The 25911-nt window shown below is 42.2% G+C and overlaps 1 protein-coding gene across 1 annotated transcript in view; it reads right to left on the bottom strand.

Moving 5' to 3' along the window:
* The window catches only part of GRM3 (glutamate metabotropic receptor 3), a 50660-nt gene that overhangs the window by 6878 nt on the left and 17871 nt on the right, over window positions 1-25911 (bottom strand). Inside the window, exon 3 of the mRNA XM_086474524.1 lies at window positions 6065-7131. Within this exon, the coding sequence (XP_086330650.1) occupies window positions 6065-7131 (1067 nt within the window). The remainder of the gene's footprint in view (window positions 1-6064; window positions 7132-25911) is intronic.

Below are 25911 nucleotides of genomic sequence, written 5' to 3'. Positions count from 1 at the left end.
TGTACTTAATGTGATCGTATAATAATCACTCTTTACCCAAGGTGTATGTGGCAAGCACTGTGAAAAGGTGCTCAGCTTTCACAGAGTGAGTGAACATGGAAGTCTCTACAGAGTCAACATGAGAAAGGGGCACCTTAATGTTTCCAGCTGCACTTTGTCCTTCACTTCTCTGCATTTTGTCCACAGGGCTCTGCAGTCGGTTCAGAATGGATACTGAACCAGGCACTGTACAGGTAAAACAGAACTGGGAGTTTTCTTATAAAACAAGAATAAATGAAGGTAGTAGTTTCAAGGTAAGTTCTCTTCACTAACAAAGCCCTACTCCCCACCCTGCTCTGCTAAGGTTTGTGCCTCCCAGAGCACCTTAGCTGTGCTGACATAATTATGTGCTCAATCAATGAATTGATTTGGCTTAAAAATAGCCCTATCCCACAGGGTTCCTTTTAACTCAGCTCACTTCAGTGGTTCAGTGTGTAACCCAGGCTCATGGACATTGGTGTGCTGGTGGAAGGGAGGCAATTGTGCTAGACCAGGCAGGAAAGACTGGCAGGTGGGGCGAGCTCCCTGAGACAGGGTTACCCCTAAAGAAAATGCAGGGAGAAACTGTCTAAACAGTAGGAACTATTGACACTTGATTTTGTTATAACCTGTTAACATCCAGATTTTTCCCTTTCTGTGTTATTGCTACATTTCTTAAGCTTTTGTCAAAGGTGATCAGGTTGAAAATGCCCTTGAATGTGCTAGATATTGAGGGTGCTGTGAATTTATGTTGTGTGCGCTTGTTTAATCGTATCAGGTTTCACGGTATCTTTGATTCTGAAATCAATGTGGATCTCTGCATGAAAATCAATGGCATCAGAGAAATCTGTCTTTTCCAGCAGCTCTCCTTTAAATTTTTGGCAGTGCATCTAACAGAGTCAGCCACCAAATGCAGCAGTTTGCAGAGCATTTTCTGGACTCTGCTTTGGGACATTCTAGACCTTCTGGGAACAGCTTCTGGGATCATTACAGCACTCTTGGGAACACTTCAAGGAATGTCAGGTTGACTTGCTGCTGCTGGGAGAGGATTGCTGCAGGAGGCTGTGACTTCTAGCAATGTCCATCAGCTCCTAAGGAGCTCTGTCAGCTGTCCTTGACCAGCTTGGAACTTTTGTCTGAGCTGACTCTTGGTTAGGTAAGGTTGGGCATTCTTGTTGCAGGTGCTGGCAATAGCACTTTGAAGGTGCTGGGCATCTAACAGGTCCAGGAGCATGCAGAAATCTGGCAGGAGGGTTGGATTAGCTGATCTCCAGAGGTCCCTTCCAACCCCTGTCATTCTGTGATTCTGTGATTCTCTGAAATGTGCACAGAAGAGGACTAGAAACTTTGCCGAAGGCTGTATTTGTGTGCAGAGCAAGGAGGATGCCACAGGGCATGGTCACCAGTGCCTGCAGAGGCAACTATCCCTGGCTTGTCAGGATTGACCCAGACTGAATGCCTGAGGAAGGATGCAGCTCTTCAGCTTTGGGGCTGAAGGGATGCGTGGGACATTTCATGGGGACTGGGGGAGCTCTCCTTTGCTGCAGGAGATATGGAGGATTTCTGTTGCCAAGTTAAGGAGCTATGAGAGGAGGTCAACAGACTTTGCATCACCAGACACGATGAGTAAAAGGTGGACTGGATCTTCTCTAACGCTCTGCAGGTACAGGAGCCTGGTCCGTACTGGAGAAGAACCAGGCAGCCTATATTTGTTGAGCTGGGAAATGAAGACCCCCCATGATAATGAAAGCCTGAAGTCTGTGACTTGTGACAGCAGGCAAATGGCTCCTGCTCCTGCTCTACTTACAGATCTGACAGCACAGGTCAGTACCCTGGTAGCAGGGCAAGGCAAGGGAGTTGTGCTCTGTGTGAGAGAGCAGCAGAAGTGAATGGAGCTCTTCCTGGCAATGAGTCTTGAGCAAGCTGACAGATTATGGGTCAGGATTAGCAGGCAGACCGAAGTGGACAACATTGTGGTGAGTGTCTGCTATAGACCACATAATCAGGAAGAATTAGAAGAGGCATTTTTCAGGCAACTGGAAGAAGTATCATGTTTTCAGGCCCTGGTCTTCCTGGGGCAGTTCAGCCACCCTGATACCCACTAGAGGGACTACACAGCAGGGCAGAGGCAATGCAGGAGGCTTTTGAGCACACTGAGGTCCGCTTCCTGAAACAGGTGATTGAGGAACTGATGAAGGAAGATGCTCTGTATGATCTTGTACTTACAAACAAGCGAGAACTTGTCAGGAATGTGACAGGTAGGGAAAGCTTTGGCTGCTGCAACCAGCAAATGGTGGAATTCAGGATCCTGAGAGGAGGAAGCAAGACAAGAAGTAGGATCATCACCCTGCAGAGCAGGTTGACCTCTTCAGGCATCTCCTTGGAAGAATACCACGGGATATAGCCCTGGAGAGAAGAAAGGACCAGAAAGCCTGGCTGTTTCTCAAGAATCACCTTGTCCAAGCTTAAGATTGTCCTGTCCCAATGGCAGAAAATCAAGTAAATGTGACAGGAGGCTTGCATGGATGAGCAATGACTGCCAGTAGTGAGTAAGGATTTACACAGGTGAAATTATGCTTAATCAACATGATGGACTAATGACTGGCTTGGTGAATGATGAGAAAGTAGTTGATATTATTTATTTTGTCTTTAGTAAGGCTTTTAACACTGTCTCCTATAACATCCTCATTGACAAGCTGATGAAGTACAGGCTAGATAAGTGGACACTGAGGCAGACTGAAAACTGCTGAACTACTGGGCTCAAAGGACTGAGATCAGTGACACAAAGCCCAGCCAGAGGCCAGTCACTAATTGTTTCAGGGGTTGATATTAGGACCAATGCAGTTCAACACCTTAATTAACAACATGGATGCTGGGACAGAGTGAACCCTCAATAAGTTTAAAGGTAATACAGAATCGGAAGGAGCTGTTGATACACTGGATAGCTGTGCCGCCATCCAGAAGTACCTTGACAAGCTGGAGAAATGGGATGACAGGAACATCATGAAGTTTAACAAAGGGAAAAGCAGAATCCTGCACCTAGGGAGGAACAACCCCAGGCACCATTACATGCTGAGGGCCACCCAGCTGGAAAGCAGCTTTGCAGAAAAGATCCTGATGGTCCTGGTGGGACAACAAGTAGATCATGAGCCAGTAATGTGCCCTTGCAGCAAAGATGGTCAATGACCTTCTGGGCTACCTTATGCAAAATGTTGCCAGCAGGTCAAGGGCAGTGATCCTTCCCCTCTGCTCAGCACTGGTGAGACAAATGTGGGGTGCTGTGCCCAGCTCTGAGCTCACCAGTACAAGAGAGACATGAACATAGTGGAGGAAGTGCAGCAAAGGACCATGGAGATGATTAAGGGACTGGAACAACTGTCATATGAGGAGAGAACTGGGAGTGTTCAGCCTGGAGAAGAGAAGGCTCAGGAGGATCTTCTCGGTGCATGTAAGTACCTCATAGGGGGGGAAGAGTCAGTTGGACTTGATGATCTCAGAGGTCTATTCCAACCTAATGAATCTATGATTCTATAAGAAAACAAAAAGGAGCCAGACACTTCCTAGTGCTGCCCGGTGACAGGACAAGAGGCCGTGGGTACAAGCCAAAATACAGGAAATACTGTCAAAACATAAGAAAACTATGAAGATCGTCAAACACTGGTATAAATTGCCCAAAGAGGTTGTGGAGTCTCCATCCTTGGAGATATTCAAAACCTGACTTGATACAACCCTGAGTGACCTGCTGTAGGTGACCATACTTTGAGCAGGGGAAGCTGGACAAGATGATCCCCAGAGGTTCCTTCCAACCTTGGTGATTATGTGAAGATGTAGTGTTTATGGAAAAATTCCACAGCTGACATCATGATTGGATCACCAAGAGCTCTACTGTAAACCCTTCCCCCAGAATTCCTTTTGCTGCTAAAATTTGTTCAATTCAGGGAGAAGAGAATAGTAGTGCCAAAATAAGCAAGCTTAGTCTAACAGAAAAAAGGCATGTATGTACTGGAGGTGTAGCTATACCATAAACCCTTCTCACAGCAGAGAAGGCCTTAACCAAATAGCAGGGTTATTGGGTGGGTGAATCTGTAAAACATATAGTAATATGCCATCCCAGCATATCTAACATGCTGTCTGGCACCTGTCATATAGGGTTCACGCAGGGGCATTTCTGCTTCAGTATTGGTAGGGATGTATATTATGTTAAACTACTTTTGTTTGTTCTTGAGCTACTACAGTGAGGTCAACACCAAATCTCTGGATACATTTCCAGGAACACTCTTTTTTTTTTTTTTTTCTCAGAAGGGTGGTTCCTAAGTGATGTTTGTGTTTAATGATAAAATCTCAAGCCAGTCAACATTCATTTTTTTTCATTGTTACCATTATGTTTCTAAGGTTGTTTATTGGTGATGCCACCAATATTGATATACATTAGGATGGCACAGGTTGAATCAGAGTCAACATGTAACACTGCATGGAAACTAAATATGGGCTTTCCAAAGGGACCCCAGAAATGTGGACATCTAAGACAGGATTTTCAAAAAGCTCCTTGACACGTCATGAAAGTACTGAAAAAGGTGTTAAAAACATTTTCTGTCAGTTTGGTGGGACTTGAGTTGGCTTGTTTAGAATGTTGCGTTTAAATTAAATGCCTACAGGTGGTTTTGAAAAGCCCAGGACATAAGGCTGAAAAATGCTGCTAGAGCAATCAAGTCGTGTTCCTGTTGTCGATCAGTGTCTGTGCTGCCCACTCATGTGACTGTCTGCACTGATATTACCCTCCTTCTGTGTCTATCTTCCTGATTACTTTGGGAGTCCGGAGCTGTTCCCCAGTGCTTTCCTTAAACTTTTTCTTCAATAGCTTCAATGCATTACTTGCCATTCTAACTTCTCCTGAGACTGAAAAATCCCTTTCTCTCTTTCTGTTGCCTTGAAATTATTTATAGTCTGTGATTACGTCTCCATGGGTTTACTCTTGTCTAGACTAAAAATATTTAGCTTTTTTTACTGTCACTTTGTGTGTCTTACTGCATCGTTTGTTATCTACCCTTGTTTTCTTGAGGTTTTCAGTACCTTTCCTAAACTGAGAAAAATAGTACTAAATATACTGTTCCAGGGTGGTCACGCCAAAAGTATATTAAGTGACATTATTAGCTCCACATTTTTACATGTTATTTCATGTACATAAAACTGACAATATCACCCTAAGCCAATCTACCTTTCTTCTGGGTAGAAAGTTGTATTAATTCACCACAAATTCTGTAAGGGCCAACTCAGTGGTCACTTCTCACATCATAATAACTGAGATTCCCAGTGGAGCAGATCTGAATATTTTTCTGAGACAATTTCCTTCTGTCCAAAAATACGATTTTATTGAACTTGAAGCTCTGCAATGCTATGTGACAATTGAAATAATTTAATGGTTTTTAAGTTTGTTGGTGAAGGCTGACCAATATTTTCTGCTCAGTGATGTATGTATTCTATCCCCTGGAGAAAGAATAAGTAGTTCTATGTTCAAGCATAACATTTGTTGGATATTTTTAAAAATAACCCTCTTTCATAGGAACATTTGAAATTATTTCCCTATCTTTTTTTTTATTTGGAAGAAAATACCATGTTTGAATGGCAGATTCTTTTGCAGAAGGAGACTAGTTAGTTCCGTTTTTAATGTAAGGCCCACCTGCACCAAATAACTCATTATGACTCATTCCAGCTCATGATCTACTAGGCTTTTCTGTTAGGACTATGACTTTACACACTGATGTACTGATATGAATACTTAATCCATACACTATGTCTCTATCACAATCAGAATGATAGTACTAATCCCTTCCACCTCTAACTGTACAGCTCAGTTTGAAATGAGACCATCTTTCTTAGAAATAAGGTAAAATTTTGTAGTATGCTTAGGTGGACATTAACATTGAAACAGGGCTTGTTTATAAGGGATCCAGGGGACAAAAGAAGTGGAAGAAGCTTTTAGTGAATGCAAACATGGTCCTCTAAAGTGATGCACATGATTTATGGAAACAGATATCCAAAGACTTACTCTGTAGTCACTGGATGTCACATAAAATATGGGGAGAAAGGCCAGCCAAATGATGCACGTTGTGTACATTGTGAAACCGATAAACTTGGCTTCGTTGAAGTTCTCTGGACATTTCCTTGTTTTGAAGGCATACACAGTGCATAAAACTACGAGGATTACATCATATGTTAAGGAGATTAACATACTGGAATCTTTGACATTGCATTTCAGTATCACAGTCTCCCTCTTTTCAGGAAGAGTGTACCGCCTGGTGCCAGGGGCCTCCAAGATAAGCCACACGGACACCACCACAATCTGTACCAAAATGAGACTCAGGCAGATGAAGACCTGAGAGCTGGGGCTGATGAACTTAGGCCTTTGAGCACCGTTCTTTACACCATCAAATATCCTGGCTATGCAGTTTGTTTTTGTTAGAAGGGCAGAGTAGCAGACAGCAAAGGAACTTCCTAGCCCCAAACGACGTAGGGTGCAGATAGCTGGGGAAGGCTTGGCTATGAAGAAGAAAGTCATGCTGTAAGACAGGAAGACCCCAAAAAGCAATATGTAGCACAGTTCACGGCCAGAGGCTTTGACCAGGGGGGTGTTGTTGTGCTTGATGAACACTGCAATGACCATAAAAGTACAAATAAAGCCCAGGCATGCGATGGTAACAGGACCTATTGCCCAAGCATCTTCCCACTTGATGTAGTCTTCTGGTAGGTCATAACAGCCAGTCAGGTCAGCTGTGGGCCATTTCCCAGGCCCGCAGTCTGCACAAGTGAATTCATCAGCCAGGTACTCGTAGGTTTCACAGGGAATACAAATCCAACAGCAGACATCTCCTGGTTGCATATTCTTCATCTCGTTAGGAGCACAGGGGTCACTGCACTGGGAGACAGGGACAGAGCTCCTGGACCAGTGGATAGAGTCTACCTCAAGCGACAAGGTTTCTGCCCAGTGACCAACCTTCACATAGGAGTATCTGCCCCCAGTGTACTGGAAATTGAACACGTTGTATCGTCCTATCCCATCTCCATAGGCATCAAATTTGACCATACTGTCCGCAGCATTGGGGGGGTTGAATGGAGCTATGAAAAAAAAAGAAATAGATAATATTATTATCAAAGCTGAAGACGATCTTTTCCATGCCTTTGGCAGCACAGACACTTGACAGTTTATAGAATCCAATTCAAGTGGATTAATTTACCAACTAAGTCGAGAGGTCCGTATCTGTCTCATTTTTGAACTTGGAAGAAGAAAAGAACTCAGATAATAGAACTCTGTTTCACTTTACTGCATGAGATATATTTGCAAATGTTAGATTACCAATGTCCTTACTTTTTTTTGCCCCAGACACAACCGAATTCTCCAATTATTTCCCTCAGTATGCACAACTGCTAACTTTCACATTTTCTCTTGAAAGAAAGAGGTCTGCTTCTAACTGAGACTCAGCATTATTTGGTGTAATTCAGCTGTCATGACACAAGGAAATCTAAATGGTTAGATCAATAAATATCAGCTTTGAGACCAACAGTCTGGAATGTAATTGAACAGAGAATTCATTTTGAGGATGATGGAGAAATACCTATGAAGTTCTCAACAAGGTCTTACTATGCCTTTTTCACTTTTGTCTGTGTTGCGGGAAGTTTTGCATTCCTGCTATTTTGCTTCAATTTTGCCAGTTTCTGATATTTCTTGTCTGGTCTGAGGTTCCCAGCATGTGCTGCTTTGGTCCTATACATTGTTCAGGGAATAGATGAAAAAATCCACAGACTGGATCGGTGACCTCCTGTGAAATCAATATTGTAACACTTCCAGCTGGTAAGCTCTGGATAGTTTTTGTTTTCCCTCCAGCTGAGGCTCACGCGGAATGAAGAAATATTAAAAATATAGGAGGAAATTGCATTTACCATGTGATTTATTGGTTGTTTGCTGTAGCGTCAAAGGTGAACAGCTTTATAGGCAGGAAGTAAAGCGGGTATTTTTGCCGTTGATGAGCAATAAAGGTGATTTCATTCCCCAGTGTCTTTGGCTACAGAAGTGGTTCCACTGTCATTGCTGGAATAAATCTCTTTCCCTGCATCTGTGCCCATGCTGTGCTTGAGCATGAGCAATATCATATAAGGATGTAATATCTTCCTCCACTCCAGCCTCCAGGTACTTTGCATTTCTTGCAGTAGATTTATTTAGCTTCTATAAAGCACTGAGGCCAAATTCTTTCACCTTTATTCTTGCAGAGTGTTATCTTATTTCTTGCTAAGGCTGGTAAAAGGGACAGTGTTTTTTGGCACAGAAGCCCCAGTTGGAGGATTGATGCATAACATGCACCTCCCTAGGTGCTGGGTTTGGAATGCATTTCTTTCCCAGCTTTCTTCTTATCTTAGGGCGAGGTTGGAAGACAATTTACACCCACCTATAGTCTCTTCTGGGTTTGAGCCACAACTCTGCCCGTTCTTATCCCTGCCCTTTCCTGCACTTTACCACCTCACCTCTGTCAACCGCAGTGGTGGACAGCCTTGGTTTGCAGGATTACAAACTAGGTCTGGACAACCCAGGAATGTGCAAGAGGATTATTTTCTCTTTTTCTTCACTGTTAGTATCTAGGTGTATCGCTGTGTAGCCCAACAAGACCTCTGAGTGCAGAAAAGTTAAGGGCATCGTAATACTCCCTGAAATGGCCAGTCCTCTTGGAATTAACATGCACTAAATTAAACAAGTAGCTAAATTAAAAATATAGGTCAACAAGATGAATATTAAGCAGTTTCCCTTCTCTCCCTCCTCCTCTTCATGCATAGGCATGCAAACTCTCTCATCCAGGAGCAGCATTAAAATGAAATCATAATGCAGCACTTAACAGCTCTTCAATAATGTGTTGTCATTGCCAGTGTCTTACTTCATTATTCATAACACTTATATAGACTGTAGAAGCTGTTAACACAGCAGCCCAGTTTTAACAGCAAATTTATTCACTTCAGTGTTATACAGGCCAGCTCCCGAGGTGTGCTGAGAGCCTGTGACTTCTGCTGGCACCAGTGGAGCTGCTGGTAAGCAAGAAACACTGCAAACTGGTTACATGGCCTATCTTCTGTCAAGTGCACAACTTCAAGTGCATGAGAACCCCAGTGCAAGTTATGTGAGGGTTAGAAATATCAACAGTTTTCAAGAAAGAGTTCCCCCTGTGTAAGGTATTTAACAACTTAGTTCTGATAGAATATGTATCATTAAATAGAGCAAAGTATTTGTCTTGAACTTTGCAGGTAGGTCCAGAAGACAAAGCAGGTAATCTCACTTGTAGTTATGTTGAAGCTCATGGGGCTGTTCACATGTTACAAATATGAAGAAAATATTTTTGTAGGACAATATGTTTTAAGTCAATATGTTTTAAGTCAACCACAGCATGTAGCTTGAAACATTAATTTTTAGTGGCTGCTGACAGAGGAAAATAAATCACACTCCTTCTGATGGAGAGGATGAAATCATTTAACCAAACAACAATGTATTAAATTATAGTATGGTTAGACAAGGCCTACAAATGAGCCAACTGGGTGGCAGCAATTATTATAGCCACTGATTACCTATAAAATCGCTAAGGCATTTTAACTGATAGTTATCAACATATTCTACATCCTGTAAAACCAAATCCAAAAAGTCATGTTTTCAGAAAATGTGGTGTATTAATAATCACAAAAAGAAGATGCTTATAGGCAAGAATGTAATATCATAAGAAAGCAGGACTTAATGTTTCAGAGTAAAAGAATAATTTTTGTGTATTGGTAGATAATTTTCCCAGAGATTATGTCAGGTCATGTCATAGGTCACTTTGAGAATTTTTTTGCAAGTTTTGAAAGTAAACGTACAATCTTTATAACAGGTATTTCTGGCAGGTCTTTTTTACAGTTGTAACTAAGCTGTTTTGGATTTGTCCCCCAAGAGATGAAAGGCAAGACTCTCTGGGTCTACCCATGCTGTTAGCTAAGACACTATCTGAATGACAGTACAAACTGGCTCCTTTGAGCAGTATCTGTGAATCTTCTCCTCCCCTTGCACTTCATGATTTATCCTTATACAGAGCAGTTATCCAAGAGAAATTCTATAAAAGAAGTTATCAAGGAAAAGAAAAGATAATTAAAAGTGACTTAAAGATAAACCAGTGATGCTTTGTGCTCTGGCTTGCAGCACAATGTTCAACAATGAAGATGCAACAGCAGTGACATTTATGAGAACAGGAGAAACACTCAGGTATACAGGGTGCAGAAGACAGAAACCTGTGGAGCCATGGTGCATGCGGCCCACCTCTGTCAGCTCACTAAAGAAATCTTGTTGGAGGAAAGGATGCCATTGTGCAAGTGGAGGACAACCTCCTTCAGCTTCAGTTGAGAGAGGAATGACTGTAATTTTACGACTGTTTTAGTAGCAGATATGGATAAGAACATAAAATAACATCATAGTGAATTATGTAATTTTGTTTCCATCTTCCTACAGCGGGATCATTTTTTCCAACAATCACAAAACTCGCAAGTATGTGCTTACGTGCTGTTGGAAGCAGGTGAGTTGACTTCATTTGGAAATCTTTATTATTTTTGGTGTCAGTGGTATATGAGTCTTAGTGACATGAAAGAATTCAGAAAGAAAGTTCTGAAGTGGGGGTTTATTTTCTTCCTGGGCAAAAATATTATTTTAAGACATGATATGGGAAATCTTTTCTGAAATGCTTCTGATTCCGCACATGGGCTCAACTGGGTGAAAAATACTTGAGGATTTTTTAATTAGGCATGAGCAGATGAGGAAAACAAAGCAGTTTTAATCTTAATTAGGCACTGGAAAACTTTTAAGAAACAGAGCAGCCTAGGAAAAGAAGAGTGTCATCTTAACCAGCTTGGAATCAGACCAAATTTTTTTTTGCCAAGAACGTCTTTGGTCCAGGAAGGATATTTTGCATACAGAGTCTCGTATGTGTCTGGCACAGAGCTAAGTGTATAGATGTTGTCTTATAGAAAATATCATCAATAACACTTCTTGGTAGGAATGATGACAGATATGCCTACATCTGAGAACATCCTTCACTTCCGATAAAATATGCATCTGTTCTTTGCTTCCAGAGTGTATTCTTTCAGAACAAGGTACAGATCAGAGGCACAGCTGACTAGCTAGGAGGCAATTCATTAATAACAAGTCTTGGTGAAAGCTCTGCAGTTTTTCAGCTTGACAGTTTGCAAAGCTGTGGGATTTCATGTGGTACGGAAAGAAAAGTAAAAAGGACTATTGCATGCACTGAAGGCACCTTCTTCAACAGCTTGTTGGCCGCCAAGACTTTTAACCACTAGACTATAAGGAAATCATGATTAAAAAGAAATAAGAATAAAGAGGGAACAAGTTGGAGCTTCTGAAAAGTTGAGTACCTCCTCCTTAGTCTCACTAGATGGTGCTGCAAAAACTCTGAACTTCTGATTTAAGATTGAAAAACAAGATAATTGTTCATATAAGGGAAAAATATAGGTTTTTTAATGCCTCTTACTCCTTACTCTTACATATCCTGGGCAATCCCTTTCTAAAGAACTGTAAGGAAGATCCTTGATAATAATACAACAGGATACGATGTGTTTGTCCAACAGGCTCATCTGCGCGTATGATGCGTTATCTTGAAAAGTATCACAAAGGACCTTGAGAATGCATATATCTTCTAATTTTCTTTTATTTTTAGCTAGATATGGTTTGTTGAGGTCAGAGTGACTTATTTCTGCTTGGCTGAACATTCAGACTGAGTAATGGAGACCTCATCCACACACTCTTGTTTGTTTCTATCTCAGCATAACGCAGCTGGTTTCACACCTGATTGGCAGAAGGGACATTGAAATTTGGCAATTTTAAAGTTAGTATAGGGAAAGCTCTGAGTGATGTGGCACTAGATGGTACGTCTCCACAGTTAATAAATAATGAATGGGCTTAAAATATCAGTTTTCACAGTGAAAAGTAATCACTTTTAACCTCTGCACCATTGCTTCCGGATGTGTTTGGGTCATATGCAGTGTTGCTTCTTCTCATTCAAGAAATGTGTGAGACTGATTAGTCTTCTACAAATGTAATGTTCCTATCTATGTCTATAGATTTTCCATTCAGCTCTATGGTTTCTCTCTCAAGTGAGAAACTTGCTCTCTGTAGGGAATTTTAACACATCATAGACCCCCCACAGCGTTTGCAGTAGTCAGAGACAGAAATGTTTCCCCAGGCCTAGTTGCAAAGATCCATCACACAGGTATCTGCATATGAGTTAGTTATCCCAACCAAGCTTCTGTCCTACAACAAAGAATGGGTATTTCTGCGGTTCACCTTAAAGTAGGTATCTAGGATAGCTTAGCTGAACTGTACCTGCTTTTTTAATACTGACCATAATGAGAGAGACTAGCTAAAACACATCTACAGTATATGTATCCGAAGTTAGGTGAGATGAATATCAGCAATATTTGGAACAGAAAGGCTCACAGCTGGAGCGCCAAATGATAGCAACTTGTACAAGCTCTCTGCAATGTACCTGTGAAAGGGTGTCTCTTGCAAGCTGTCTGCACAGGCTGCTGTGACTGCTGCGGAGGCTATAGGAGAGAACAGTCCAGGAGGAAAGTAATGTGGATGCTGGCAAAATAAACTAAGAATGGTCCAAAAGATTAGAGAGATTCATTCAGCTTGTCATTATCCTCAGCCTGGCTGAACACAGAACTCCCTAGCTACCTTTATTGTGAAATGCTTGCCTCAAGCATAATGTTTTACATTTTCAGATGTGTGCTGTCCTCTTGCTTGTGTGGCCCTTGGGCATATGTGTGGTCTTTAGGACTTAGGGAGAATGAACTCAATGCTGAGTTACAAACCTTCACCAATTAAATGATGAAGTCACTCTTTTTTTTTTTTTTTTTAAGGAAATTTAAGGAATTAAAAAGGGAATTTCTGATTTCTTAAAAGATTTGGATTTTGAGACACAGAAGGCAGAAAGCATGTAAATGTCTTGCCGTCATTATATTTCTCCTTAAAAATACAAAGCATATCCCCTGACATTCAGAAAATTTCTTGAAGATTTTTGGTTAAAGTTGCATTAGTCCAAGTTCAAAATAAATCGAACATTCACGGAAAAGCATCCAAGGTGTTTGTCTTTTTTTTAATAAGTCTGCTAGGTTGATAATTGATATGAATGATTTGTGAGATTCCTACATAGCAATGCCTTTCAATTGATAACATTCTTTTAATTTAAGATTATTCACTTTAGGAAATGGCTGGCACAAGATGCAAAATGCATACAAGGTAATTTGTATTAGCAATCAACTTGTGATTACAAAGGAAATTAAACCATGACTTTAAACTGCCTAACTCCTCCCTCAGGTCAGCTAGTTGTTTTGTAAACAGAAGCAAGGGGAATCCATTCCCATTATGAAGAATTATGGCCACTGTTAAGGTGACAACACAGGGAGCTGGAGCTGTAAGTTCTGGGTTGGCCTTTGGTATCTCTTGAAATGTTTTGTTCTGAGGAAAAAAATGAGTTGGCTGGTGAGTTATCTGCCAGTGGCTTAACATTAACACTGCTTTCAGAGCCTGAGATTTTGGTTGAGACTTTCTGCCAGTTCCAGGGTTATCCTTGTGTCCAATTTGGATTTCTGGGTGAGGGACATTCTCATTTAAACTCAGCGCTGGGAACGGGTGCTGTGCCTTACCCCTCTCTTCTCAATACATTAGGAGTGCATCTGAAAAAGGTTGAAAATTCACTTTTGGACTAAGTGAGGGACTTGGCTATGTCACAAGGGTGTGAATCTCTCTTTTTGGAGACACCACACCATGATGTGGTAATTCCACCCCCAGATTGCATATAGTAGCTGATGGCTAAGGAAGCATTGAATACCTAATAATATTTTTTTGTACTTCTTTGTCAGCCTGAAGGAAATATGAATAGATTCAGTTATTAAGATATTAAAGGAATTTGGTTAAAACATTCTCCTCTCTGTGGGGACTTGAGGATTAGAGAGGTGTTTTCAGAGAGTGCTCTGAATAATTTAGTTAGAAAGTTTGCCCTTAGAGATCAGAACCAAATGAACCATGAAACAGACCCTCTGGCTGTTATTTCGTAATTGGCTTGATATGAAGACACTCCCAAAACAGGTAGGCTGACATAGATTTAATTACTTACAATGCAATACTTTTATTTAGTAGCAGTAATACAGTAGCTGTGATGCCCTAAGATTCAAGAAATTTCAAGCCCATAAGAAAGGCAATATTTTTTATTAGACTAGTCTATAGATGGAAGAAGTATACAAGCTTTCAGGCACAAGGTCACTTCATTAGGTCATCAGAAAAATTGCTCAATAAATTTGACCTTCAATTATTTTGAAGGAACAGCTCTGCTTGGAGTTCAGTATATCAGGTTTTTATTTCCTCCTGGAAACACAATTTCACTTTGCAAACAGCCTCATTACTATCCATTTGCAGAGTAATTGCTGAGAACTTTTTGTTCACTTCTTTAAAAGTATATAGTTTAGAAACACAAGGTCTGATCAAGATGCAAGACAAGATACGGCAAAGAGATGTTAAGCCAAAAGCCTCTCTGTTTTTTCCAGATATGTGGGCAGCCTAATAAAGGTATTGTGTCTTCCTACAAATCTTATGACTCTATACTATTATTTTTGTTAAGAAGCTACTGAAAACTCTCAGCAATCACCCTACAAATTGCTAATAATGAGGTAATTTGCAAAATGAAATTGTATTTCCAGTAGGAAAATAAAACCGTAGATAGTGAATTCAAAGGTGAACATCTTTTCAAAATAACTGAAGCTCAAATGTATCAAACATTTTGTGGCAATAAAGGAGTTATAGGATGCTTCGGAGCTGGAATAAAGAAACCATGTTAGGGTGAAACACACAGAGGAACCTTTACGGTCAAACATATAGAGGGGGAGAATCACCTCCCTTGACCCACTGGCCACACTTCTTTTGATGCAGCCCAGGATGCAGTTGGCTTTTTGGACTCATGTTCATCCTATAATGCACCAGCATGCCCAAATCCTTCTCCTCAGGGCTGCTCTCAATCCACTCATTGCCCAGCCTGTATCTAGCTTTTATTTCTTTAGTTTAAACTTAATTAGAGTGTCCATATTGGGAATGTAGTTTTCTTACAGAGCTCCTATAGTCAGTGGAGAGATACAGACAACTCCGAAGGCGGGGTGGGGCTAAACTGAGTTATCATCAGGAAGATGGGTATCTTTCTCCATCAATAGATTCTCCAGTTATTGGACTACAACGTGAGATGTGTCAAAGAAGCTGTGAAAGCTGACTGGCTTGAATCTTGGCCACTGACAGAAAAATCATCAAGCTAATGCTTTGAGTAAGGCCCACCACACACGTTAAATGTGACCCATCTTCGTCTGTAAAGTTTTGAGTCTGGATTTTCTTTTTACTCATTTCCATATAATAATGCAATGGCTAGAAATGCACATCTACTAAAATGACAGATTAAGTCAGTATTCAACACAGTGGAACTCATGTATGACCAAATGCTGAGTCACAGTCGAGAGGTGAAAGTGGGCTATTTGCAACAATTAATTTCATTAAAAAGATAGTGAGATAAAGGATAAGAACTACTGGCTTTCAACGTTATTCATGCATATCACACATCAGCTGCAAACGTAGCGTATCACCTCTACCAACATCATCAGTGTTCATCGGCATGCGTTATCCTACAACATGCAAGCTGGATGTCCTATTAATACTTGCAAATTCTTCTGCTCTCAGGAGAAAAAGATAAAGCTGAGAGCACAGAACCATTTTTGCTAATGTTTTGCTCCACTGAATCAGTTCAGCAACAGCAACAGCAATCACTGGACCTCAGGGGAAAATGCAAAAAGAAAACGTTGATTTATTTGCCTGTTTAATGCTGGAAACAGACACACATTTATAGGCTTAGACTGACCAAGTGTTTTAGAGATCTAGAAAGGAAATTAACAGCACTCCCTCAAACCTTCATCTGACTTGAGATAGTTTCTTCTGTAAAGAGCCTTTAAAGATGGGCTTTTTGTTCTTTCAGTTACTGGATCACTAACTAGCTGTTAGCTATTTATTCAAATAGACATGCAAATATAATAGAGGAAGTTTAACAAACTTTTTCATTACGTTTTTGTCAGTTTCAAATAGCAGCTTCATCCAGTGCCTTATTTGCCACTGTCTGGTGGAGATCTATCTTGGCACAGTAGGCCAATCTCTGCTACCAAGCTGGCATCAAGATCTTGGAGGAGTGATCAGCCGCTCCATCCACCAGGGCTGTAGATAAATACCATGGAAAACCTCTAATTTCAGAGACATTATAAATACAAATTATGTATAGGAGCACACGATGTATAGTTATTTATGTCAAAGGAATAGGCTTGAAAATGACCTCAGTAGCACAACCTTCTGCTGTTATGGGCAACTATGTCATTGTTGCTTAGACTAGAAGAGTCCTGCAAACCCATCACATATACTTCTACATATGATCAAGCATTTTATAGTGTTTTGTAGCAAATTTAAGACCTGTAAATGATAAAGTGCCATAGAGAAAGTGTTCCCACAGAAGGAGAGTGAGCAAGTTCTGTAGCAGAAACACAGGAAGCTGCTTGAGTGTCCAGAGCTACACACAGTCAGCTACTGATCACTAAAGAAATTTAACCCTGGCAACAAGGGGAGATCATTTTTAGGGCGTAATCAATAGCAAGAAGAACATGTGTACAGATATGCAGAACATCCTATGTACAGTGAAAAGACAAAAGAGACAACAAGGTGGTAACGGCCTCTGCATGAAAAGGAACAAAGGGAAAACTGAGAGAAGAATCTCTCTGGGATTGTCCCCTGGTTATGGATGCTGCAACTCCCTGGTGCTGCTACCTAAACACCAGGAGGTTCTCTCTCCTCTTTGGTAGAAAAAGACTGCTGCTTTTTGATTTGCTGTTCACTTTTTGCCAATGCAAACTCAACAATCAAGCATCAAGTACTATCTTTTACTGTAGAATTGGGTCAAGTAAAATTAAATTGTAAAGAACAGTGAGTGAGCGCTCTTGTGAGCGTGTGTGTGTGCATGCCTGCGTGTACATGCCTCTGTGTGTGTGTTTTCTGGTCCAAACTTCCTTTGGAACGGTGTGGTTGATATGGAGTCATGCAGTCAAACTGATGTGAGATGCGGCCATTAGGAATCACAGTCCACCCTGAAAGTCCATGTGCTCTCAGCTGCATAGTTACATAGAATTTCTATGGCACATACATTTTGTGTGAGGACTTCGTTCAAGGCTGTGCTTCGCTCAGCTTTCTCACACTAATAGTTTCCCTGTTTCAGATGTGCATGGTGCAATTCCTTCCCTGGCCAAAACTATGGCGTTTTCTTAGCTAAGCCTCATATTTCAGCTGCAGAAGTGGTATGTATTTCATACGTACAAAGAAATTGCTGCATTAGTTTATTTTGTCATCCATCAAATCGTCTGAAATCTGTGTATAGCAGGAAAGAATGTACTACATGAAACCCATATTGAATTGAGGAGCAATTGCACATACACACTTAGAAAGTGAATGTCTCTCGGCCTTCAGAAGTACTTTTGAATTTCTTCTGTAGGAAAAGTGCTAGATATGTATGTGCCATTAGTCTAGAAGAGATGAGATGATTAATGTATTGGCAAGTTAAAAAGATGGGCTTGTAATAAGAAAAGCAAAACTGTAGGAGATGAAAAGTGAATGCAAGACTGAGGGGGCCGGGGCCTTCAGAGTGTGAGGTACATTAACCTCTGCTTTCTATTTACTGGGTGTTTGCAACCACTGTTCACATCACTGCTGCTTTTGGCTCTGTGCTGTTCTTCCTATGCACTAAGGAGATAGTGGGTTACAGTGTGGAGACCCTACAAGCCAACTTAATGATCCTGGTAATTATTTTAAGCCTTAAGTTTAAGGACTTCTATTTGGAGATATGTAATTTCTGGCTTAGTGCTGAACCCTTTTGCATCCCAACAGTGAGCAGGTGAGTTGATGTTGATTTACTGCTCCATGGCTGGAGCAAGAGGTGAGAAAGCAAATCAAAGGATTGCTCCTGTGCCTTAGTCATGCTACATCTAGGATTTTGTGGACATTTTTGTCAGAAGTTTTTCTGCTTCTGACACCCCTGTGCATGAATATGTGTGTTGTTCCCCCTGCCTTGAAGAATTTTAGTATTCTTTGTGTGCATTTGTTATATCCTGAGACAAAATACTTTCATGGCAGGAAGAAGGAAACAAAAGGAAATGACTCACCCAGATAATAGCAATGAAATATCTTTTTACATTGTAATCTGTACTGGATAACAAAATAGCCATAAATACTGCAGTGATGCCAAAAGAGACATTCTCTGAGATGCTTTCGGACGTGTTTAGAAACATGTCTCTAACAGATGAGGAAATGAAAGTTACCCTTTAATACATTTGTCTGGCAAGTCCATCCAGTTTGCAGTTGACAGGAACTGTGTAGAAGATTCGTTTGTGAAGAGGACTCATTTGTAAAAGAAGTTTCTGCTCTGTGAAAGTGCACAGCTAATTGTTTTTCGAATTCTCTTTTGGAAGGTAGATGTGATCCATTGGCCTGAGTAATTTTTTTTTTTAATAAAAATACTCACTAAAACTTACATCAATAAGAAAGGTAAATTTGTAGTAGGAAATCCTTTCAGTTATTTCTCTGAAAATTCTGCCCTAAGATTTTCTTTTTGGTTCATGAGACCATTTACACAGAGGGAAATGCTGAGGATATTTTGGGAAAATGTATGCTAGCGCAAAAATTTACACAAGGGATGTTTTGATGTTGGGTTGAAATCTTTTCTCCCTTTGGAAGAGAAACATAATTTTATCACTGAGATGTTTTTTTCTGCTGTGGGACCTGGAAATGGGCAAGACAACCTGTAAGGTAATAGTTCAGGCTTCGCAGGAAGCTGAAATAGATTCACATGCTCATCTGGGCTGCAGTTTAACAAGTACAGGAGTCAGCTTGTGGCAGGTTTGCTTGGAAGTACGCTACGTGAAAGTGATTCGGGATTCAGAACAAGATCCATGTCTAGGTTGCAGCACCAGGCTGGGCTGAAGGTTAGTGTCACATTAATGCAGCTATATTGGTTTGGTACCAGATCCCATTCAGTCAGTGTTAGCCTGGAAGTATCTTTGCCCTGTGCTCTACTGGGCTAAGCAAATGTGTCTTCCAGGAATGTAGTGATATTAAGGTTATTTCAGAAAAGATACTTTCCTACAGATTATGTTTTCATTTCTGCCTTTCTAATTATAATGAATTTGCTTGGCAACGTTTTGGTAGCAGGGGGGTGTTACAGGGGTGGCTTCTGTGAGAAGCTGCTAGAAGTTTCCCCTATGTCTGATACAGCCAGTAACAGCCGGCTTTAAGATGGACCCACCGCTGGCCAAGGCCGAGCCCATCAGCGACGGTGGTTGTGCCTCTGGGATAACGTATTGAAGAGAGGAAAAGGAGTTATTGCACAGCAGTAATTGCAGTGAGAGAGAGGAGTGAGAATATGTGAGAGAAACATTTCTGCAGACACCAAGGTCAGTGCAGAAGGAGGGGGAGGAGATGCTCCAGGCGCCGGAGCAGTGATTCCCCTGCGGCCTGTGGTGAAGACCACGGTGAGGCAGGCTGTCCCCCTGCAGCCCATGGGCGGGGGAGCAGATGACTGCCTACACCCCGTGGAGGACCCCCACGCCGGAGTAGGTGGATACCTGAAGGAAGTTGTGAACCTGTGGGAAGCCTGCACCGGAGCAGGCTCCTGGCAGGACCTGTGGCCCGTGGAGAGAGAGAAGCACACGCTGGAGCAGGTTTGCTGCTAGTGACCCCGTGACGGGGCTCACGCTGGAGCAGTCGGTTCCTGAAGGACTGCACCCCATGGAGGAGACCCATGTTGGAGCAGTTCGTGAAGAACTGTAGCCCGGGGGAAGGACTCACTCTGGAGAAGTCACGGAGGACTGTCTGCCGTGCGAGGGACCCCACACTGGAGCAGGGAAGTGAGTGAGGAGTCCTCCCTGTGAGGAGGAAGGAGCGGCAGGAGCAACAGTGTGATGAGCTGACCCCAACCCCCATTGCCTGTCCCTCTGCGCTGCTCGGGGGGGAGGAGGGAGAGAAATTGGGAAAAACGTTAAGCCCAGGAAAGAAGGAAGGGGTGGGGGGAAGGTGTTTTAAGATTTGGTTTTATTTCTCATTACTCCTCTTTCAGTTAATTGGTAATAAACTACATTTTTCCCAATTCGAGTCTGTTTTGCCTGTGACGGTAAAAGCTGAGTCATCTCCCTGTCCTTATCTCGACCCACAAGCCTGTTGTTATATTTTTTCTCCCCTCTGTCCAGTTGAGGAGATGCAGTGATAGAGCAGCTTTGGTGGGCACCTGGCGTCCACCCAGGGTCAAACCACCACACTAATATCATTATTAGCTGCCAACAAAAATAGAGGCTTGGTAAAAAATAACGTAACTCTTAGTTATCTTTGGGATTGGACACCTGGATTTGTGACTTTCTGTAGTTTTCTTCATCACCTTTTGAAAAGATCAATTTTCTTAGGGGGTCACTGGAAGTCCAGCACACACCTGGACTACTCAAAAGAGTAATTTATTTTCTCAGTGTGTCACACTGTTGCAATGTGTCCCTATGGAATCTTCTCATGTCCTTGTCCTCATCCTCATTAACACTGTGGTGGTTATGTTCTGAGTACAGCCTCTGTCTTTTTCTGCCCCTAAAATAGCACCTCAGCATGCAAATGAGACTGAGATTAGTTATGGAAGTGCTAAAGGAGGTAATAGGGAAGAAGATGGTCTTCCCATTGGCTTTTCAGAGCCAAATTAGACGCTAAAATGTAAAGGTTAGGAATCCTGAACCAAACTCTTTTCTCACCTATCTTGTTCTTCCGGCTCACAAGGAGAAGTAAGCAGACCTGACGTCTTTTCAGTTATGTGTGGATGTCTGGCACAGGTAAATCTGTATGAATAACAATACAATGCCATGGTATGTCCTGAGTTGTCCCCTTGTTGTAGAGACCAGTGGGACTGGAAAAGTGAGCATGCAAGATTGGGGGATGAAAATGCTTTATGAGTCTTCCTGCTCCTCTGAGCGCTTTGACTGTGCAGACCCTCAGTGTTTGGGATTCACAGGACATTTGCCAGCAAAACAAAACATGAAATAGTATCTATTATAAAACAAGCAGCAAGCAAACACAGAAGTCTGTGATTTAGAGAAATTAGGTTACTGAGCCTTCTGTCTCTCAAATATGTGATCTGAAAGAAAATCATTGCTCAGTTTTTCAGTCATGTGTTTCTCCATAAACACAGGGTGTCTAATCTCATCCTCGTTTACACACCCACATGGGCACGACGCAAAATGAGATTTGTAAGATGGCTAAAGGCTACATTATTAATATGACAAAAGCAGCTGACTATAAGTTTCATACAAAGCACAGACTACATAACTTTATGTTTAGTTTTTCATAGCTCAGCTGAAGTGGTGTGTTGTATAAGTATTCAGGTAGAGGAAACTGAGATGGGGAGCTGTTTGCTGTTTTAAGGGTGTCAAGAGGATGGGGCCAGACTCTTTTCAGTGGTGCCCAGTGGCAGGACAAGAGGCAACAGGCACAAACTGGAGCCCAGGAAGTTTCCCCTGAACATGAGGAGGAACTCCTTTAGTCTGAGGGTGGCAGAACACTGGAACAGGCTGCCCAGGGAGGTTGTGGAGTCTCCTTCCCTGGAGGCATTCAAAACCCACCTGGATGAAGTTCTATGCGACCTGCTCTAGGCAAACCAGGTTTAGCAGGGGGTTGGACTAGATGATCTCCAGAGGTCCCTTCCAACCCCGACCATTCTGTGATTCTGTGACATCAAGCCACCTTCACCTAAATATGCTGCTATAACAAGTTTGGGGTCATTGCTGGCCTGTGGTTTCTGCAGACTTTCCAGGAATGGTACCCATCTGGATAAAGGCCAAAGCCAACATACTTCCAGAGCCCTCCTGAGGACTATGAGGAAATGTTATTGCTGCTCTGTGTCTTGCTAATGCTGCATTTACCATCTTTTTGTCTATGGGAGCTCAGTGCTCAGGTCAGACAGAAAAGTGGTGGCAGCAGGCAGTAGTGGCAGTGGTGGCAGCAGGCAGAAGTACCTATCTCTCAAATTAAATGGGAAGCAATAGTCCAGCGCACCTTGGCCTTTGCTGCTGGAGCTTATCTCAAAAGGCAAGAAGACAAGTTAATCTCTGCTCCTGCTAATTCAGGCCAATTACTGTTAATTAGTATCAAATGAAAGCATGAAAAGGCAGCATTTCATGATGGTCTCTGGCTAGATAACAGACAACATTAACAGGTAGGTCACTGACTTGCCATCATGGCAAGGGAAGTTTTAATGACAATTTTATTCAGAAGTTGTGCCCTAGACATGACAATATCTGTGTCCTGCTTCCAGCCCACATATAGAATCCCTGACTGGTTTAGGTTGGAAGGGGCCATAAAGACCATCTAGTTCCAACCCCTCTGCCCTGGGCAGGGACACCTTCCACTAGACCAGGTTGCTCAAAGCCCCATCCAGCCTGGCCTTGAAAGTGTTCAGCTTACATGGTGCAGTGTGTGACACACAATGCATCCAGGGTACAGATCAGATTGTTTGCCATTGTGGTACCTCAAACCTAAACTAGAGGATGAAGAGGTTCCATAGTATTTTAATTTCAGCCAGTTAACATCTATAAAGCCCTGTACAACTTGGTCTGATTTCACAGCTGACCTTGCTTTCAGCAGGAGGTTGGACTAGAGACCTCCCGTGGGCTCTTCCAACCTGATTTATTCTTTATGGTTCTGTATCTTATGAATCAATATTATACACATTTAAATATGGAAGTATGAAGTTATGCATGTATATAAAGTACATAATTATATGAATATACACTATATTAAACACTTCAGAGAGGGCTAAGCAGAGATTTCTGCCCAGGATCCTCTTTGCTCAAAGAAAGGGAACTGCAGATCCCCATCATCAGCCAGGTCTGCAACGAGGCAGCTGGAGGAAGGAGAAAGTAGAGGGGGTCATCAGGAAAACCAGGCTATCAAAATCTCGCTACAGCTCTGTGTGTGTATATATGCCAATGTACCTCTAATATAGAGAGAAATAGGACAAATACTGTGCAGGTTCAACTGTTCCTCTGCCCTGAAATAGAAAGTCTCAAGTGTGCTTTCGGAGACTGTGCCTTAGCTGCTTGCAAGGTTTTAAATGCTATGACACATTTGTGGTCCCAGGAAAAAGGCAGTAATTTTTCCTATATATCCTAGAAATCTTTATTATGTATGTTTTTAATTAATATCTTGGGGAATTCACTCTGTATTTCCCTTGGTTTTACTAGACACAAATCCATCATGAATTACACTTTTAAAAGTTTTATGATTAACAAGGTATTAGATACCTTCTGCTCGTGAAGGTTTTACCTTCAGCTGAAAGCGATGTTCTGGTTTATTTTACAAATAAGCATCACAAGAATGGCCAACAGGACCTTACAGCTGACTTTCTGAGTGCTGGAGGTGAAAGGGATCTGACCTGATGAGCAGGAGGTCATTGGGTGAGATGATGCAGTAGCAGGGCCATCTGCAGAGCCTGGGATATGAGCTCTAGCTTCAGGCTGCACATCTACTGACAGGTACTGCATGCTGTAAATTTATACCTGGCCTTTGAAGTTTCTGCATCTGTAATTTGCTTGTGATAGCAGGTGCATCATTTGTTGGTGTATGTTCCACGCAAGCCTGTCAGGACACTGAGCTTTGAAGCAGACTTTTGATAGGAAATAGTTACGGATAAATCCCAGAGCAGGGATGTGCAATGCTGTTGTGCTCAGAAGCAAGGTGACATCTGCCTGTTGCAGACCGTGACTTTTAAGCTCTTTCCTACTTGGGTGGAACAGCTGTGATGGAAATGGTCTGTGAAAGTATGTTCCCAATACAGAAGTCACCAGTGTTCAAGAGTAAATGAGAAGACAGGTTTGTGTGCTCTGGCAGGGGTGTTGGACTAGATGATCTTTCAAGGTCCCTTCCAACCCCTAACATTCTGTGATTCTGCGTTTCTTCTTCATATTATTTCAGTGTTGACTGGGGCAGAGTAGGGAACAAGAAAAGAAGATAAACCATACAGAAACTTAAGACCAGGTAGGAATAAAAGTTTTGTCATAAAGTTCAGTGGATGAAATGTGACAAATTAGACCTAACTAGCAACGCTTTTCTCATTTTGACTAGTCATTCTGGTTAGCTACAGGAGAGGATTTTGCCCAGTATAAGCTAGGTTTGATGATACGAGCTTTGCTGTAAAAGAGCTGGATTTCTGAACATAATACAGGGAGGGACATGACAATGACTCTTGTAGCTGTGGAGGGGGAAAGGGGTAGGAAAAGACAGCGAGTACTATAAACATGTGTGTTGCCTAAAATTTTTAATGGTCTATTTTCCAGGGTTACTACTTTAGCCAAATTCCTCCCACCATTTGCTGTGAAGATTCAGGAGGCTGCAGCAGACAGGTGGACATACATACACCCCTAAATCCAACCTCCCTCTGCCCATATGCTCCCACGCCAGACTCACAGCATAGTCAGTCCTGCAATACCATCAGCCTTGCTAACTGCACAGTGATAAAATCTGGAGGCCAGTCCCATGTCCTTGGGTGGCAAGACTGTCATCCTACACAGCCAGCTCAGCAACCCTGGGCCAGATGGAGCTAATACTGGTCCTTGAATATCATTGTTGCCCATTCTCACTCCTGGCCAACCTGGAGCCCAACACCCCGGAGGAGCAGTTACATCAGGTAGCAACATGCGGGGCACAGCCATACAGCACCCTGCCACTTTATCCCAAATGACAGACACCCCTTTCACACTGCCTGTACTGATGTTCACTGTCCTGGCATGTGTCAAATGAGGCTTGCAATAGTGCTGTGGTCAACAATAACACTGCTTTTCTGTGTCATCCTGGTGGTCTGAGGGAGCTAAAACAGTTAGCAGAGCTGGTTGTTGCACTGGCCCCTCCATCCCTCTGAGGGAGATATGTGGAGCTCTGCCTTACGTTTGGGTTCATCCCTGGATTTATAGCCCTCCTGAGAGTTACCTCCACACGCTGCCCTCCACCAAGAAATGGCTGGGTGATGGCAAGGAGTTGAGTTGACTCTGTGCTCTCTCACATGGAACCTTTACTTTTATTCAGTATTTCTTTGTCATCCTCATAATACAAGCTAACAACCTCTTGAACCAGGATCTCTTCATCAGCAGAAAAGCATCACAATTCAGAACACCAAGTGCTGCACTTGTGCCCTCAGGAGGAAATGCAGAAGATGGGAAGATCAAGAAGATGAATCAGCCCATATCTCTTTGAAAGGCCAAACAAGCACTGAGGTGCAGTGAGTGCATTTATCAAGTGGCTGGGCTTTACATTCTCAGATCCTGCAGTTGGAAGTGGGAATCAGGCACAGGCATCTCCTTTCTCCCTTACTGAAAAGATTCAGGATATCACGACATTTGTCATGTATGTCTTGCTGACTTGCAAGATACTAATGTGCTCTATGTATCTCACAGACAATAAGGGATGAAATCCCACCCTGCCTTCTTGCCACACTGCAGATCTATGGAGTTATTTCAACTTAATGAAACCAGAGAAATAAGTAGGATCCCAAAGTTATTAATGAAATACCTGCCACACAGCATGTCATCAGCAGTGGCAGCATGAGAATGCACAAATCCTGGCCAGTCCTCTACTTCAACCCTACTGTTAGATGGTCCCTGAGTATTTCCCTCTGTAGGGAAATACTCTCTGTGCCTGAGAGTCTCACTTCAGGCTTTCAGCTAAATGGCAAGTGAGAATCT

Source organism: Leptosomus discolor, chromosome 1 (assembly GCF_034619465.1).
Source record: "Leptosomus discolor isolate bLepDis1 chromosome 1, bLepDis1.hap2, whole genome shotgun sequence".
NCBI classification, from domain to species: domain Eukaryota; kingdom Metazoa; phylum Chordata; class Aves; order Leptosomiformes; family Leptosomidae; genus Leptosomus; species Leptosomus discolor.
Note: the sequence above shows the minus strand (reverse complement) of the source record. Positions and strands in the feature narration are given on the sequence as shown.